The 18,548-nt window shown below is 38.2% G+C and overlaps 2 protein-coding genes across 3 annotated transcripts; both read right to left on the bottom strand.

Moving 5' to 3' along the window:
- Positions 1-14,679, bottom strand: tulp4b (TUB like protein 4b). 2 transcript variants are annotated; one of them, XM_051868776.1, is made up of 16 exons: positions 14,506-14,679; positions 13,369-13,659; positions 11,832-12,101; positions 11,216-11,344; positions 10,235-10,396; positions 9,914-10,094; positions 9,479-9,586; positions 8,662-8,828; positions 7,840-8,064; positions 7,525-7,759; positions 6,538-6,700; positions 6,159-6,300; positions 5,826-5,919; positions 5,577-5,720; positions 1,931-5,466; positions 1-1,744 (listed from the first exon to the last, which is right to left on the bottom strand). In XM_051868776.1, the coding sequence occupies exons 2-16, from the start codon at positions 13,387-13,389 to the stop codon at positions 1,628-1,630; spliced, it is 5,694 nt and encodes a 1,897-aa protein (XP_051724736.1). In that variant the 5' UTR covers positions 13,390-13,659; positions 14,506-14,679; the 3' UTR covers positions 1-1,627. The 2 variants fall into 2 exon arrangements, with proteins under 2 accessions (XP_051724736.1, XP_051724737.1); XM_051868777.1 differs by having other exon boundaries at positions 6,556-6,700.
- Positions 14,680-16,082: 1,403 nt separating this feature from the next.
- myct1b (myc target 1b) lies at positions 16,083-17,530 on the bottom strand. Its single transcript, XM_051868778.1, has 2 exons — positions 17,318-17,530; positions 16,083-17,136 (listed from the first exon to the last, which is right to left on the bottom strand). The coding sequence occupies exons 1-2, from the start codon at positions 17,388-17,390 to the stop codon at positions 16,622-16,624; spliced, it is 588 nt and encodes a 195-aa protein (XP_051724738.1). The 5' UTR covers positions 17,391-17,530; the 3' UTR covers positions 16,083-16,621.
- Positions 17,531-18,548: the final 1,018 nt, after the last annotated feature.

Genomic DNA, 18,548 nt, shown 5'->3' with positions numbered 1-18,548 from the left:
TTTTCATCAAACTAGTTTGATTTTATTTAGTGACTTAAAGCCTACTCTGCACACACATTCTAATGCTTTTTCAAGACACCCTTATAAGACATTTTGTAAATGTACATCAGAATAATTTAGCAATAAAGCACAGTTAAAGCCTCACATTCCACATTATTTAAACTGGGCCTGAATCTCCCAGTACAAAGTGGCTATAAATAACTGCAACTGCAAATCATCAAAGCATACAACATCTAGAATATGAAGTGCTCAAAACGTCAACCATATCAACACTACCCCACTTTGAACCACTGTTTGGCTTACAACAAAAATGTGATTAAAACTGATGAAATTACTGGAAAACATCAGAAGCTAAGCAACAACAGACAAATCAATTAGCTGATTTGCTGTAAGAAATATTAAATATGATGCAGAATATTAAATATTAATACAGAAAAATAAATATTAAGCAAATTAGACTGAATACAATAAAAGATGTCTCTTCACATAAACCAAACTAAGCAATTGGGGTTGACTATTTAACTTAGGAATGCGAAAACTACATATCAACTTTAAATTTCATTTAGATTCCATTCATTGCATAATATACAGTGTATTAAATTTGATTTATATATTGATATGACATTTTTTTTTGTCTAAATTAATGCATACTATATAGTTCGTGCTAAATTGTCATGAACAATATAAGTACATTTTTTAAGTACATCTAACTACAGCACTTCTGTCATGTCACTTACATGACAATGACAATATAATATATTTGAAACTAATTTTAAAAAATGTTGAAACTTTGATTTCTGTTACTTACTGTTAACATTTAAAAGCAAAGATTTGTTCAAAAAGGACATTACTGAGATTACTGAAAAAACACAGTGTGCAAATAATGCAATATAACTAAGACATTTTGTGAAGAACAAAGTTAAATAGATTTTTTTTTAAACCATAAAAAATGCATTCATTATGGCACAACTTGGAAAATATGATGATAACTGGAATATATTATCTCGGTTTTCACTTCATGGAAGTGAGTCATGGGATGAATATTCAAACATTTTTTTCCTCTCTAGATTTCATTGAATTACTGACCACAAACAATAGTTAAAAATCCATCACTTTACAAGGATTGTACATAGGAAATCTAAATTTGGCACATATAAATCTCAGGAATAAACAAAAAAGGAGGTGGGGATATCAAAGGAAAAAATAAAGCCCATAATCTAACGTCCATCTTAGATTTGAGTAATTACCTTTACATTTAAATCACACCATTAATGAAATACATGGAAAAAAAATCAATAAAATTGAATTCATGAATGAAATAATATTCCATCAATACATAACACTTAACTTTTTTTGTTCAGATGTGTACCACCTTTAAGGTGGAACCTTAAATCAGCTTGTACCTCTGTAAACAAAAAGGTACTTTAAAGCACTAAATCTACTGTCAGACCACCTGTGTACGTCTCGTGTACGTTCTGCCTGAGAGTGACCAGATCTCTCGGCTACTAACCGGCACTGCACAGACATCATGGCAGCAGAGACTGTTACATTTCTCACAATCTGCAGTCAACAATAATTTCTTTTTCAGTCCATCTGTTCTCATGGACAAGATTGCTGGAGAGGTTTTCTATTTAAGTCTCTGAGTGACATTGGCCAAGGCCACAGCAAATGCCTGTACCGCAGAGAATGGATACTGAAAATCCAGGATGTATGCATTGCCATCGATTCTGCCAAACTGCATTACCTGTAACAGACAAATTAGATGCAGGGTAGATGTTTGTTACTCGAAATGGAAATATTATGTATGGAGCTTGTTTTCTTAAAGGTGAACTGTGTAATTTCTTTACCCCTAGTATCACGAAACAGAATTGCAAAAAAACTGTTTTCAAACTGGTTTCCCTTCCCTAAATAAATCAATAAAATTGCTTACCTGGCGTCCGTCAAGCTCAATCTGAAAGTTTTTGGCTGACTCTTGTGTCACCCGTCCTCCAAAGTCAAGTTGGTAAACCTGGGTGGCTTCATTCCACAATGGCTGCTTGTTGGCCATGACATAAACAAAGCCTTGGCTGCCAAGACTACGATCCTCTCTCTCATTAGCTTTGCGGCACTTGATTTCCTCAAGTTCGTTTGCCGTACGCAGATTGCGTTTGCTCTTCCATCCTTTCTTGCTGCTCTGGCTTTGGTTCATCAACTCATCACCACTAATAAAGAGCTCAGGCTCACTTTCTGAGCTGTCCTGGAACTCATTGGAGGTCCTACTCAGTTTCTTGGCCTTGTTCAATGGCTCTTTCTGTCCTTTAGGCTTCTTCTTTTCCCTGCTGCCAAGTCTTGGGCTAGAGATCAGGGAATTGAAGTCAGAGAGTGTGCGACTTTCTTTTTTAGATTTCCCTTCAGAGACTCCAGACATGTTGGCCTCTTCTGCCCTACTGTCAAGCCTCTTACGCCCCTTTTTGCTGAACCTCTCTGCTCCTTGTGGACTCTCATTGAGAGAGGACTGATCCTGAAAGCTATCCCCAGATTCTGCGACCACCTCAGAGGTGCTCTGATGATTCAGGTGTTCAACAGGTGGTGGAGGGGGAGGGAGAGGAGGTGGAGGAGGAGGTGGTGGGGGAGGTGGAGGTGGTGGAGGTGGAGAGAGAACCGGCTTCTCCAGGGCCTGATGGGTCTTACTAGGCAGTGTGGAAGAATGGTCTGGCATGGGAGGGCAAGTGCTATATGTGCTCCAAGGATGCAAGCTCATTGGATGCAGCTGAAGGTTGTTACAGGAGCTTGTCCCTGGGTACATAGGTGGCAGAGTGCAACAACCTAGATTGGTCAAATTAGTGGGATAACCTGGGGGTAGGACTAACGTTGGGTCTGGTTGGCTGAAAGGGCTAGATGTTACAATGTCATTGGGGCCACATGGTTGTGCAGGACTCTGCAAAGGCTGTAGTTGAGGTCCACCATGACCTACCACCGGTGGGAAGGGTGAAAGGGATAACTGATAAGCTGAAGGGAGGGTCATAGAACTGGGACTAGGGGGAGGCTTTGTTGAAAGGACAAAAGGTAGCCGGGTCATGTCTAAGTGCTGTGTTTGGCCAAGTATAAATGGTGGTGGCTTATGAGGTGGTCCTGGAGGTCCAGGCAACAAATTTTGCTCTTGAGGTATCCAGAGTTGTTCTGCTGCAGGAGAGTCCCATTGGTAAGGTGGAGGTCGTTTGACTGTTAAATTGACATCTCCTAGTGTTAAATGCCGTACTGACTTTTCAAGATGGCACTGCTGACTAAGTGTCTCGTCTTCCGTAAAGGCAGAGTTCACATAGACAGTTCTGTCTCTACTGTTGTCAATGGGACTTAGGAGGTTATAGGAGGACTGGGAAGCTAATGGTGAAGCACTTTTGGAGTGCACAATTATAGTGCTGTGTTGGGCCCCTTTGCCAGGTGGGAAGTCTTGCCTCACCACAGTTCCTCCAGCAATTCCACTGCTGTTGGTGCCACCACCGGTGACACTTACACTAGTGCTGCTGCTGTTACTGCTACACTGAGTGCAAGTATACAAAGCTGTGGGTATCCTTGGCTGATAGGAGAGCGTAAGAGAACCATTCATTTTGGATTTTGTTGGTAGAGTCCTCACTGTGTCCACCATTTGAGAAACCTTCAGGGTCAGTTCCCTTCTATCCCGACGCAAAGTGGCATGAATCAAACTGCTGTCAATCCTCTGTGTAGGACTTCTGATTGTGTTCATCTGGTTTGATGTGTCTGGATATGGTGGTGGGTCTCCGCTTGGTATAGAATATCTAGGCACTGAGAGGCGACTCAGAGTTGCTGAGCTGTATGGCAACTGGACTTTCTTGTTCTCAGATGAAGTTACTTTCAACGTGGCGGAGCTACCCATTCCTTGAATCCCATAGGCATTTTGGTTCCTTAACAGGCGTCTCCTTGGGCGACACACCTCTTCGACATTTCCGCTGCTGTCAAACGTGGTGATTCTTTCATAGCCTAATGGAGTTGGATACTGGAGCCCAATTGGATGAAGAGAGAATTCGTCCTTAGTTAAACATGGATCTGTTGTCAGCGTAGTGCCATTCTCATTACTAACAAGAAGACCTGGAGGTGCCGTAGTGGGTGCGGCGGCTGCAGCAGATACCACTGTACCTGGGTAAGGTGGTGGAGGGTTTACCTTGCGCATCTGGACCTCAAGAGTGTCAGTTTCAATAAATGACTGTGGTCGTGAGGGAACCTTCAGAGGAAGCACTTGTTCTCCTCTATCTGGTGGCTGGTCTGGATGAGGAATTTGAGGCATCAGCTGTAATTGATGGATGGACAGAGTAGCATACCCTGAAGGTGGAGGCTGGAGTGTCATTTGCATTTTGAGTTGCTGTTGCATTTGCTGATGCTGTCTTTGCATTTGTTGATGCTGCAGCTGTATTTGTTGATGTTGTTGTTGAAGCTGTTGCTGCTGCTGCCTCATCTCCTGAATTTGCTGTCGAATTTGTTGCTGCTGTTGTTGCATCTGTTGTTGCTGTTGCTGCATTTGCTCATGCTGCAGCTGCAACTGGTGCTGCTGCTGTTGGAATTGTTGTTGATGCTGTTGATGGATTTGTTGTTGATGCTGTTGATGAATTTGTTGTTGATGCTGCTGCACTTGCTGCTGAATTTGTTGCTGCTGCTGTTGCAGTTGCTGTTGTTGCATTTGCTGCTGATGCAATTGCTGCTGATGTTGTTGCAACTGCTGTTGATGTTGCTGTTGTAGTTGTTGATGTTGCTGTTGCAGCTGTTGTTGATGCTGCTGTTGCAGTTGTTGTTGATGCTGCTGTTGCAGTTGTTGTTGATGCTGCTGTTGCAGTTGTTGTTGATGCTGCTGTTGAAGTTGTTGTTGATGCTGCTGTTGAAGTTGTTGTTGATGTTGCTGTTGAAGCTGTTGTTGATGCTGCTGTGTTTGCAATTGCTGCTGATGCTGGATATGTTGCTGCTGCAGCGACTGTTGATGCAGTTGTTGTGACTGATGTTGCAATTTCAGATGATGCTGCTGTGGTTGTAATTGCTGTTGATGCTTTGATTGTTGATGGTCTTGTTGTTGCTGTTGTTGCTGACGTTGTTGGTGGGGTTGTTGTGGCAGATGATGTGGAGGAGGAGGAAGAGTTCCACTCAGGATGTTACTCATTTCCAGTCCGCTGAATATCACCTGTCCAGGGTTAGAGTATCTGGTTGGCACAGTGTACTGTGCGGTCACAGTGTCCTGACTATGCTCTGACACTGTTGCATTAGCTGCTGCAGCTGTTGCGGCTGCCGCTGCAGCTGCCGCTGCTGCAGTAGCTGTGGGATTGGTGAGGACATCAAGCTGAATATTCTGATTGGCTAGGAGAGACTGGACAAGGCCTATACTCTGTGTAGGTGACATGGCTTGCGCAGGGCTGTGAATTGGAGCAATGGGAATATTAACTGTGCAAGGAGGATTGTCGGCTGACACTCCAGAAGGTCCCATCACTAGAAATAAGCAAGAACATCTTGAAATTCATTTCTTAATTTTATTTACTTCTTTTATTAGTCAAGCTATACAGAGACAAAATGTACAAAAATGTTCCACTGATTCTTACCAGGTAAATCATCTTCATCTTCACTGAACACATTGGGATTGAAGACTGGGAGGCTCATGAAGTCCAAGGAAATTTTACGCACCTCAGGCAAATAGATGGTCATCTGACGAGGTTGCAGGTGCAGCAAACTAGTTTTATAAATAACTGTAACATCATGCATCATTAGTCAAAACATTTAAAAACCATTAGGATTATTCCTTAAAATAATTATTATTTAAAGTGTTCATTTGTATACAAAACCTGACATACCTGCTCCTAAGTTAGCTGGCAAAAAGGAAGCTAGGCCCACAATCTTAAACTTTGTTCCCCAGATGTTAGAGGTGACCTGGGCTAAGTAATTATGCTGCAAAGCAAATTGAGTGATAGTTATAGAAAATATTTATTGTAATTTCTCTTCAGCATGGCAGGAGATTAAAGAAAATGAGGTGTCTACTGAGGTCATGGTGAAGAATATGTTACAAATGTGTGGCAGTGTCCAGTAGACACAGGCAATAAATACAAACACTTTTCCTATCAATTTTAGGCAAATAGATTAATATAAAATAATTTCCAAAATTAACTTGCAAATAAGATATTAAGTACCTCACTAAAGCCATCAACTGAAAATTCCCTTCGAGTAAGACTTGGAGACCGAACTGCAGCCTTCTTTGGTAATCTAGGAGACCTAGACATTTCTTGAGATGTTTGGGCAAGTTTGGGAGACTTTCTTGATTCCATATTAATTCTAGGCAATAATAAAACAAAAAACAAAAAAAACAAACAAACACAAGACAATTAAATGTATTCCTTTATTTATTATCAAGTCAAAGCTGTTGATTTGTTTAGTAAATATTTTATTTTGTTTAGTTATATTTTTCATGAATGTACTGTATTGTGTTTTGTAAAGGTTGTGATGGAACAAACATTTCTGTTAAGTTTCAGGCACCCTGTAATATTTTGTGAATCTTATATTCAACAGTACCTTATATGTTTAGAGTACCTAGGAAGCTTAGGAGACCTGTTTCCTCTGGAAAGTTTTGGCGACTTTCGCCCAACCCACTCATCACTCAACTCAATATCGCTTGAGTCTGAGCAATTACAGCTGTCAGTCATATAGGAGATCATGCCATTTACACAGACCTCATCTGAAAGACAAATTAAAGATGTCTGAAATCAGCTATCAAGACAAAAAACAAACAAACAAATAAAACATTTACGCATTTTGCTTAACAAGGATGTGGGTTTAAAGGTCACCTACTATACATTTTTTTTTTTTTTTTTTTTTTAACTTTCCTTTAATGTGTTTGTGCATGTAAACAGTTTGAAAAGTGTCCACGCCAAAGGAGTTAATCTCTCCAACAAAAAAAAAACTTGCCTGAAACACCTTGTTTGTAGTTCTGCTATTATTTTTGTGACTTAGCTACATCACCATGTTACAGATGTGCATAATGCCCGCCTACTGACTGCTTTGGCCTACCCTCAAAAAACAGCTGGGTAAGTAATTTCACTATGTCCAGGAGACACTGTTTTTTTTCCCTTTTCTTCCACTACGAGGACAAAAAAAAACATTGTCTGGACTTCGAATAGTAACACCATAGTTACCACAGATATGATACTGTTTACAACTGCTCATGACACCATGACACCTCAGGAGCTGAAACATGATTTTGGTAAGTGGAGTTACATTTCCGATACACTCTAAGCAGATGACCAATCACAACAGACTGGGCCAACTGACCAATCAGAGGAGACTGTGCTTTTCGGAAAGGTGACCTTTAAAAAGACAGGCAGAGGGTTTCAGGCAGAGGGTGAAAAGAGGTGCTGCAGCAATGTACAGTATGAGAAAAATAATGAATTTATTGAACTTTAAATCATGAAAATGTATTCCAGCAGACCCCAAAAAATATAAATAAGCATAATATGGGCACTTTCAAGTGTACATGATCAGCAATTGTGCATATAGAAGTACCTGCTTTACCATCCATTTTTGGGTCCATAATGACAAACTCTGGTCGCAGTTTGCTAATGCGACGGCCCTTGAGAATAGGCACCAGACCTCCCAGGTGTTCCAGATAGAGGGTGTAACAGGGGCCTCCTGCCTCTGGGTTCTCCTCTGAACGTTTCATAGTGCAGTGCAGCCGTTCATTCCCTGCTGTGGGATAGCTCACAAAGTCTCTAATGTTGTTCGGATCAGGGATGGGGGGCTTGCGAGATGAAAAAGATTATGCATTAATGCATATATTAGCATACATCAAACTGTGATGATCACTTGCTGCTTCTGTACCTTGATAGTTGGAATGAATGCAGTGGTAACGTAGGAACAGAGGAGTGAAGGCATGTTCAGTTTCCCCACATCTCGCTCCTCTTTAAGAGCACTGGCAATGCCCTGCTGACACAGAAGCTGCAGGCTGGCCACACGGTGCTCCACACGCACTACATACAGGGCTGGTCCACACGCCAGAAACAGCCGGGAGTCCCTGTGACCCCAGCAAATAGTGGTAATGGGCCTCTACAACCAAAAGATATTTAGATTATATATAGTTTATTTAAAGTTTAATGTAGGATGTATTTATGTCAGTGGTTTTCATCTGGTGCGTCATAACTTAAAATGGGCCATGTGTCCACATTAGAAATTAATTAATAATTTTATCCAGCAAGGACACATTCCAACAAAAGTGACATTAAAGATATCAAATAAATGTTCTTTTAAACTTTCTGTTCATCAAAAAATCCTGAAAAAATAAGAAGAACCATTATTAATAATTTAGCACCAATAATAATTGGTAATACTTGAGCACTAAATTAGCATATTAGAATGATTTCTAAAGGATCATGTGACACTGAATGATGCTGAAAATTCTGCTTTTCATCACAGGAATAAATTACATTTGAAAATATATTAAAATAGAAAACAGTTCCTTTAAAATTGTAAAAATATTTCACAATATTACTGTATTTTTGTTTAAATAAATGAAGCCTTGATGAGCATAAGAGACTTCTTTCAAAAACATAAAAAAATTATGAATTATTCCAAACTTTTGACTGGTAGTGTATATATGCTCAGACTGATAAATGATGATTGGTCTGATGACTGGTCACAGCTCACTTGGGCTGGAGTTTCTAAAGTGTATATATGTTCCCCCTGGACATTGTAAAACTTGACAAGGGCATTCCTCATTAAGGAGGCACAGGCTGAGTCAGCAGGTAGGCCGTGTCTCTCCATCCCGGCCACTGCCAGCAGGTCTCCCTGAGAGCACCACTGTACCTCCACATCTGAAACAAAAGTCTGTCCAGTCAGATAATACAGCATGTTATGTAGCTCTGTCATAAAGAAACAACATTCATGATGCACCATTACATGGTTGAAAGGACAGTTTTGGATTATTTTTACTGAATTACACTGTAGGAGTAACCAGAAATTCCTTAACCAAGAAAAGTAGCCATACTTTAAAACAATGTTTTATACATTTTTATTATTTTAACTACTGCAAGTACTTAATTTTTTATATATAATATATGCCCTGTCTGCTAAACCTCCATTATAGGTGAACTTACTGTAAATGTTAATAGACATTATTGTCTAGGTAATCAACAGCATGCCATAGATGTTAAAAATAACTTTAAAGGAATAGTTCACCCAAAAATGAAAATTCTGTCATCATTTACTCATCCTCAAGTTGTTCCAAACGAGAGCAACTCAAGATCTGCTTGGTTACAAACATTCTTGCAAATATCTTCCTTTGTGTACAGCAGAACAAAGAAATATATACAGGTTTGGAACAACCTGAGGGTGAGAAAATCATGACAAAATGTTCATTTTCAGGTGAACTATCCCTTTAATATTCTGTTAATAATAATCCAGTGGCAAAACACATAGCAAAACACTTAGTTATTCATTTATTGCAAGAACAGCAGTGTTTTACCTTTCAGTCCTGAGCGTATAATGTTAGGTGAGAGGTCATCATAGTTGTTCATCAAACTAATGTCTCCCGATATGAAGCTGACCGTTAGCAGTGGTTTGAGATTTTGCACTTGAAGGGAAACATGGTTTTTACAGTTAATAACATTTAAAAAGACATATCACTGCCTTGAAATCATCCTTAAAAATGTATAACATTTTCTATACCTTTAAAAGTCATTTAGAAAATAGTCTATGTACTGGTGCTTGGAAAAGCCAAGGAAGGCTTTAATTTTTTTTTTCATTAATGGATGACGTATGCAATATATTTGTATTCAACCTTTAATGTAATCTCAAAGAGTTTGTAATCTCCCAGAAACTCAAGAACCCTATTCAGTGAAAAATGGTTCTTGATACCATGGAAGAAGCTTTACCATCTTAGAACCATAAAAGAATGTACCTTGAGCTGGAGTAGAGTCATCAGAGTCTGTGTCGCTCTCAGTGCTGTCCTCCACCAGGAAGTTCGGGCAGTTCCAGGACATGCTGACTATGCCATCTGACTCATGCAGCAGAACATGGGCAAGCATACGGCCGTGGCAGTCCATAACTATGACTTGCCCGTCTGCTGTTCCAAAAAGCACCTAGGGAGATTAAATGAATGCAAACACCAAATTATGGAAATCGGGCATCAGTCCAAGGGAATCGGTCCAAGTCATTTGTTGACAACAAACACCTTTCAGACCGTTTCCTTCAATTTGATGATGCCAAACCAAAAAGTTACCTGCTGGTCATCAGGGGTCCAGATTCCACAGGTGATCTGGCTCTCCAAATTGATCTCAGATGACCAGTGTCTCTGACCGCTGACTGAGCCCACCAGGACAAAACCATCCCTGTAGGCGATCAAGGCCTGTGTACCATCATGTGACCAAGTGAAGTCACTCACCTAGACAACAAACCACTAGTTCATTAAGCAGTTCATGTTTGAATAATAGCTGCTTTTTTATTTTGATTCTATTGCAAAATAATTTGCATTTTCATTAAGCAGGAGTTTCAGTAAGAGACAAAATACAATAATCCGTTTTGAAATATAATATATATTTATGCATTTACAAAACAACTAGATTTTTTTGTAGATTTTAAAAATATCAGCCACCATATCGGTATCGGCTGATATATGTTTATTTTTAATGTTATTGTTAATGTTTAATGTTAATGTTATCGGCCCGATAAGAAAATTTGGCCGATATATTAAAGCCGATAAATAATGGATTATTTCCATCAGCTGAGACACTTCAGATGCGCACTGGCTGCCATTATGGTTTTAAATTGCTTGAAATATGATTGAAATCACTTCAAACAGGAAAATACAGTGCAACGTACAGCACAGGTCTGTCATATAGACTACATAATATTATAATGAGAACATTATAATTGTGTGCTTGGGACATGGCTTTTAATGGTGAGACTTTTGTTTTTGTAATCAGGCTCTCAAAAATTATATAAAAATTTTGACCAATATATCGGTTATTGGCTTTTAAGTATAAAGAAATATCGGTTATCGGTATCGGCCAAAATTTTCATATTGGTGCATCCCTATTACTTACTTAGTTCTTACTTAGTTTGCCTTTTTGTGTGCTTATAAGCATTTTAATGCATTTTTAATCAAAACATATTAGTACGTTCATTACTCTTGACATATCATAAAAAATATAATTGTACTCTGCATACAGATGAAAAAAAAGCAGTAAATATACTAACATACCTGAGCACCTCTGTCATTCACCAGCTCTACAGACCATCTTCCTTCATACTGGATCCACACAAATATCCCTCCCTCCATGTCACACGTTGCAAGCTTCTGAAATGGTTCATTCCACCTAACAAGGACAACCTGTAAAAGAACTTTATTTATGAGGGTACATCATTTTAAACAGATTTATCAAAACATACACTGTAAATTATTGTAATTTTGAAGGTAAAAGACTGTAAAAATGCTACCCATTCATTGGTTAACAGTAGGTTACCTTACTCTATGCAGTGAAACGCTGTAATAGATCTAATGGTTTTTTTTCAGTGAAATACTGTAAAATTTACAGTTTTGGAAGTGAAAAAGAACGAGTCATCATATAATATACAGTAAAAAAGAAATTAGAATTATCTATGTGACAGCACACATTGATGGTTTTTCTTGTTAGATGTTTTCTTTTTAGTTTTTTCTTATCATTAGGGTTTTATGTTACATCTTATGCTGTTAAATTAATATTTAATACCTAAAGTGGAAAACATTACTTAGTGCACATTTAAAGCTCGCAATGCAAACATTTATACCAAAAGACAGGAGTTAATGGCTAAACAAAAATCTTAAGGCGAACTCCCACCTCACTGTTATGACCCCGTAAATTGAAGTTGATTCTTTGTGGGGTATTTCTGTCCCTTCTGCAGTGACTAGACGTGAATGTCACGCCCACAACACCCCTGGCGTTTCCAGTGGCAAGCCAGCCCTCCTCATAGTAGCGCCTCCTGCACACCGGCTTCTCCTTCTCACTCTTGGGAACTCGCCCTTTCCATGAGAGGCAGAGGATGTTGGAGTCACTGCAGAGGACCGGACCATGTTCCACCGCAGCCAACATCCCTACAGACTGACCAGGCTACAGGTGTAGAGGGAGAGGGAGTTAATATTAACATTATTTAAAACACTTGTAAAAATGTGCATATTCATTCTGTAGATGTAGGGTTGTTAGGCAAGGCAAGATTATTGAATTACATATAAAGTGTATATTTTAAATGCTGTGACTGGTCAACATTGTAAATAGGCCTTTAGGTTTTTGCAGTTCACTTTAAGGGTTAGTTCACCCAAAAATGAAATTTCTGTTATTAATTACTCACCCTCATGTTATTCAACACCCATAAGACCTTCGTTTATCTTTGGAACACAAATTAAGATATTTTTGATGAAATCAGAGAGTTTCTGAACCACACGTAGCAATGTCATTGCACCTTTTGAGGTGCTTTTTGCTGCTCACGTGAACAGGCGTCGGCCAATACTGAGTCGCAATACGAAAATAGCGTAGGAGAGTGACAGGGGAGAGACGAATTTGTTGAATAAAGTCGTTATTTTTGTTTTTGCGCACAAAAAGTATTCTCGTCGCTTCATAACATTAATGTTGAACCACTGTAGTCACGTTGACTATTTTAACAATATTTTTACTACTTTTCTGGACCTTGAATGTGGTAATTTTGTTGCTTTCTATTGAGGATAAAAAAAACTCTTGGATTTCATCAAAAATATCTTAATTTGTGTTCCGAAGATGAATGAAGGTCTTATGAGTGTGGAACGACATGAGGGTGAGTAATTAATGACAGAAATTTCATTTTTGGGTGAACTAACCCTTTAAAGATGATTTTAACATGCAAAGAGAAAGACATTAATAGGTCGATTTTAAAGTTACCAGCCAGTTTGAAAATTATTTTAATTATTTTTGCTATTCAATTTAGTGATACTAGTGGCACAGAAATTACACACTTTACCTTTAAATAACCCTGCCAGGCTGTAATTGAAAATAAGAACCTGTTCTTAATGACTTGCCTGGTTAAACAAAGGTTAAATGAACAAAGGTTAAATAAAAACCCTGGGGTGGGACACATTTTTAAAGGTTCAAACATTCCATGTAGTTTTTCAATTAATACATTAAAAAATTGCATAAACATGCATAATAACTATAAAAGAACTTAAAAATGTTTGTAATAGTTTCAGGTGGAATGTAACATGCCAACTGGCCACTTGGACAACTAATGTATTTGACATTATCTGCCTCTAAAATAAAATACAACTGTAATAAAGAACATATACTCTTCCGATGCAGCAGAAAATATTATCTTGGAATGCATGAAAATCTAATTTCTGAAAGTACTCACCTCTTCATAGTCCCTGGACATTATTAGTCCGAATTCCGTCTTTAAAAGAGTGCTCCATTTTGCTTGCTTATTCAAAAAATGTGCAGTACAACCTAAGAATGCTTAACCGCAGATGTGTCTTAAGAAAGAGTGTGACTGAAATCAGGCCATTATAGTCTGTGACTAATGCACATTATGAGAAATTCTATTCAACACAATAATGTAAATTATATCTAAATCAAAAGTCAATGTCTATTGCAGTTTATCTTTATTATACAAAACCAGTTTTCAGCATTCGGTATTCCAGGATTTCTATGAAAAGAGAAGGCACACACACACACACACACACACACACACACACAAATGTATTGAGAAAGACTAAAGCATATCACAATAACACTGAAACAGATTATATAATTTCCAAATTGAAGAGCAAGAACAAGCCACCTATGAGACAAGCGCTGCATGCAGAATCATTTAAATACATTTCATTTCTCTGTCTGCACCCACACTTGAGTTGACATTGGTCCCCCATTACGTCACAGGATGTTTAAAGCCTCTGCAATTCATGCTTTATACCAAGAATAACGCAACAGAAATTATGCTTGAAAGCATCTGTACAAAAAAGGCGTGCAAAAATATATATAGAAAATCTGCACAACTAAGGATGAGGCAGCTCGCAGGCGTCATGGCAACAGGGATGTGATGATGGCTGAATTTTAATGACACCCAGCCTAAGACTTCATAACTGCATTTATTCTCATTTCAAATAGAAATATTAATTTTTCTCCCAGGCTTATAAATATATATGAAATTTCGTTTACAACATAATCTCACTGTTTAACTGCTATAGAATCAATATAAAAATAAACATATAGGGCTTCCAGATCATAACTGGCTCAGTTTCACACATCTGTTTATATAAGAATTGTAGCAGGTATTTAAGGTAATTAAGCTGGATGCAGTTTAGAATAAATCCATCAACTATGGTTGCCACCTACACTCGTGATATAATTACACAACCATCAAGGATACAACATTGACAATTACTGTGACATTCCAGATAAATCAAATGAGAACAATGTAAACCAAAAAAACAAATAATTCATTCGAGTAATAAAATAAGAATTCTGCATTCATTTCTATCAGCAAACTCACCTCTACCAACTCGCTCTCAATGCGTCTAAATGGTTGCCAGATGCTCATGCTGGATTTTACCCCAAAGCACATTAAAGTCATGCAGTGAGACGCAGACCATTGGTGCAAAAGAACCCTTTAATGGGGGATTTTTCAAGATGTGAAGGCAACCCGCGCTCTGACGGAATGGGGCTTTGGATCACATGACTGCCAACCCCATCCAGATAGTAGCCTATACAACAAATGCGGTGCACAAGCAAACCATACTGATATTAATCACCAATCTTCATTCGGGAATTTACGAATAATATTAAGCTTCACGGAGAAAATAAAGCACGAATTTCAAAGACAGCACGCTACTAGAATACGAATCAAAACGCTGTCTTTCATTTCAGTGGCCAAAGTGATTATGCGATCTCTTTTCAAATTGTTTTGGTCATTTTACTTTGACTCCTCTTTTTACCGGTGTTTTCTTATTCATTTTCTATAAAATCTTTAATCGCAAGTTGCTATGGATACTGTTAACTGCAGCTCTCAGTTTTCAGTATGTCAGGCATCGTTTTACGCCAAAAGGTGTCGACAAGTGTTGAAAGACTCATTGAATCCTTCACTCACACGAGTCATTGAAACACCGACTCGTTCACGACCTAAACACGCGATTTACCCACAAATTAAGATACTTTTTCAATCAATATTCTCAAATGCTAGACATGACTTTAATCAAGACGTTGTGTAAAAACACTACAACAGCCTAAATGATATAATGTTCAGTTGGTTCACAAATGAAATGGACAGGCTCACAACTTCAAAATACCGATTCGTTCAGTGAAAGGGGTGTATCGGTTTAGAAGCCCAACAAATGATGTTCCTTCACTGCCCGCAACATTGGCTTGCCTTGTACTACCTACAGTTCTTATTGAAGGCAAGAAAGCAGTCACATACTTCAAAGGGCGACTTCAGTAAGTGAACGAAATACAGGTATCAAAGCACGATTCGTTCACTCAAAATGGTAGCACACACAGACTATTTACCTCAGAGCTCATGGTAAGTTTGACCTGAAAGTTATTTTGTTATTACCAAAAATGTATTGAAAGGAACTTATGAAAACCATCTGTTGTGCATGTACTGATATTTGTTGTAAACGGTGTAAGGTTTTCTATTAGTGAAAACTATTTTACTAGCACTTACTTTGCTCAGACGATCTGCAACAAGGCTCAGGACTCAGGAGAGATAGGCTACTTCACTTTTGTCTCAGGAAAGGCAGACAGAACAATACCATATTGTAAAGATTCCCAAGAGACACCCTGCTGTATTGTCTGCTGTTTGTGTATGATCTACTTTAGTAGACAAAAATAAGCATACAGTATAATATTCCTTCACTTTTGTGTATTTTGGAGTACCATTCTATGATATATGAATATCATTTAGTACCATGGTCTATGTCAAAGTACACATAGTTTTAGACAGCATGTGTCATATTGAACAAGACTGTTGAAAACTTGGTGACACTCACTGCTATTGAAGCAATGATCACACACAATGATCACAAACACCCCAATCCAACACTGGCTAGAGAATGTAAAGCTTCAGACACACTATAAAGCACTGTTATATTTAATGGCCATAACCTAAAAATAATTCAATTCAACATTTTACACTACTGCATGCAAGAGTTACACTTTACAGTAAGGTTACTTTATCATACCAACATTAAAGTCACCATAATATCAAAAATGGACAGTTTTTGATTTTTTATGGAAAATTGCATTATTTTATTATACATGATTTACCAGGGCACATCATTATTTTTAAATGCATGTTCCCTCATAAACTTTAATCAAAATAACTTCCCTTCCCACAGCGACATCTCTTCACTGATGACGTGTTAACTGGCTTGAGGGTGGGACAACCTGTCACTCACATGAGATCACAGCAATAGCAAACCACAATCATCCAATCAATTACCCATGGACAAAATCAAGTCCCGCCCTACATTTTTTCTTGTTTGCACAGTTTGCAAGAAGATAATGAGTCAAATGAGTGTCAGTAGTATAAATCAGATCCCTTCTCAAATCAGAGCAAGGCTTTAAATTAGTTAAATTTATGTACAATCCTGAAGTCTCTTGTCACAGTGCAGTCAGGTGCAGGTCTCTTGAAAGACGTGAATGACACTGTCATATGCAGGTGGTGGAGTCTGTCTGGGTAGAAATCCTCTTAGACTGCCCTTCCCCAACCAGAAAGACTCTGCTGGTTCCGTACTAAACGGATCTGTGATGTTAGGAATTAATGCAGCTTGGTTATCATCTTCTGTTTCACTAGTCTTGTTAGTCTTTTTTTGTGGTGGCCGAAAAGTGGAGTTCTGAAAGCTGGGGCTTCTGCCCAGCAGCTCATTGGGGTCTACAGAAGTCTGTCTGTGGAGGTTTAAAGCCGTTCTTCCCACAAATTCAGTGTTCTTGTCAAAACCGTGACTCTTGTAGTGTCTGAGGTGGCAGTGTTGATTACGTGATCCTTTAGATTCTGACGACTGGTTTTGACGTCTGGTGATCCTGACCGAAGCTCTCCGTCTTGACATCCACGTAAGGAGGAGGAAAATCAAGATCCCGATTAGCAGACCCATCAAAATCGACAAGCAGAACGCCAGGATGAGCTCCTCTGGATGGAAAGGTTATTGAATTTTGAGTATGTAATATCAAAAAACATTTTGAACAGTTGAGAAATTAACAATAGACTATTCATTTTCATATTGAATATTTAACTGCATATTTTTTAGTGTTGCACAGTTTAAATTGATATGGCTACAATGATAGTAAAACTAATGCACACCAATTCTTACCAAAATCAATAGGTTTAAGTATTTCCCAAATCGCATTTGTTTCATTTGAAGCCATAATAGTTAGCAGAAGCATGTCACCATGCAGCCAAACTCTCAATCCAAGCCCACAAGGACTGTTCACTGTATTTCTCAGGGAATCTGGCACTTTTCTATTTTTTTTGTTTGCATAAAGGGAAACATTGTCGTCATTCTTCCTGCCTTTTTACTTGTAAAATTAGCAAGTGCTTGGCTTATCTGTTCTGGACAGAAATCCAGGGGAACAGAGCTGTTTCCTCTTGCATCATTTCCTTTGTTTCAGTGGATACAATACAATGGCCTCTTCACCCCATTATATTATAATAGACCAACTTACACCTTTTTTGTAGACCTTTCAGCACTTTAAATTTTCTTCTTTTGCATTAGATTTATTTTGAGATAGAGTGAGGATAAAAGGAAAATACTTAAGTAAAAAACCCCTGAATAATACTTTTATCAAATTAGTTTTGATTTGACACAGTTCCCATAAGAAAATGAAAACGCCCATGAAGGTGATAAGTTCACATTTGTCAGAGGGGATTTCCTTACTGCCTTAGTATCTGTTCCTTTTGGCATATCACTGTATGTTTCATGAACATACACAGCAAAACATCCAGTGTTAAATGAACACTTCCAGTGTCACCCGGTGTTTATATAATCCGGTGTGGATTATATAAACACTGGCAATGTTAATTTAACACTAACAGTGTTCATTTATCAAATAATAATACTCTTACAAATACCCACCTTAAGTAATATAACTATTTCATTTTTGCTTAAAGTGTCTAGAAACAATACCAAGACACACCTATGTTCTGAATTTATTACAAAAAACAGGAATGGCCAGCAGATGTCATTATTGAACCATGTTATCCTTGATGTACATACATACTGGGTGGTAATGAACTTGGTATGTATGTATGTATGTATGTATCTATCTATCTATCTATCTATCTATCTATCTATCTATCTATCTATCTATCTATCTACCTACCTACCTACCTACCTACCTCTAATTGTCTGTCTGTCACAGAAAAAAATACTGTAGTAATTTATTGTAAATACTATAGTGTTTTTGAACCATACTATAGTAAATTGTAGTATACTGTATATATTATAGTATTTACGACACTTTGTTAATGCTACAGCATACTGTCCCAGCTGAAAAAAAGTACATTTCTATAATGTACTTAAAGTGCTCTATTTTTGAGCACTG

This window comes from Ctenopharyngodon idella, chromosome 17 (genome assembly GCF_019924925.1).
Source record: "Ctenopharyngodon idella isolate HZGC_01 chromosome 17, HZGC01, whole genome shotgun sequence".
NCBI lineage: Eukaryota > Metazoa > Chordata > Actinopteri > Cypriniformes > Xenocyprididae > Ctenopharyngodon > Ctenopharyngodon idella.
The sequence above is the reverse complement of the archived record's forward strand: the minus strand, read 5'-3'. Positions and strand labels throughout refer to the sequence as shown.

Excerpts from the sequence above, each read along its gene's own strand:
- tulp4b (XM_051868776.1), bottom strand. The coding sequence starts at position 13,389 with ATGTCCAGGGACTATGAAGAG. Across the intron at positions 10,397-11,215 it reads TGAATGACAGAGGTGCTCAG|GTGAGTGACTTCACTTGGTC; the intron begins GTATGTTAGTAT and ends TTTGTTGTCTAG. Across the intron at positions 1,745-1,930 it reads TTGAGCTTGACGGACGCCAG|GTAATGCAGTTTGGCAGAAT; the intron begins GTAAGCAATTTT and ends TGTCTGTTACAG.
- myct1b (XM_051868778.1), bottom strand. The coding sequence starts at position 17,390 with ATGCTTCTGCTAACTATTATGGCTTCAAATGAAACAAATGCGATTTGG. Across the intron at positions 17,137-17,317 it reads ACTTAAACCTATTGATTTTG|AGGAGCTCATCCTGGCGTTC; the intron begins GTAAGAATTGGT and ends CTTTCCATCCAG.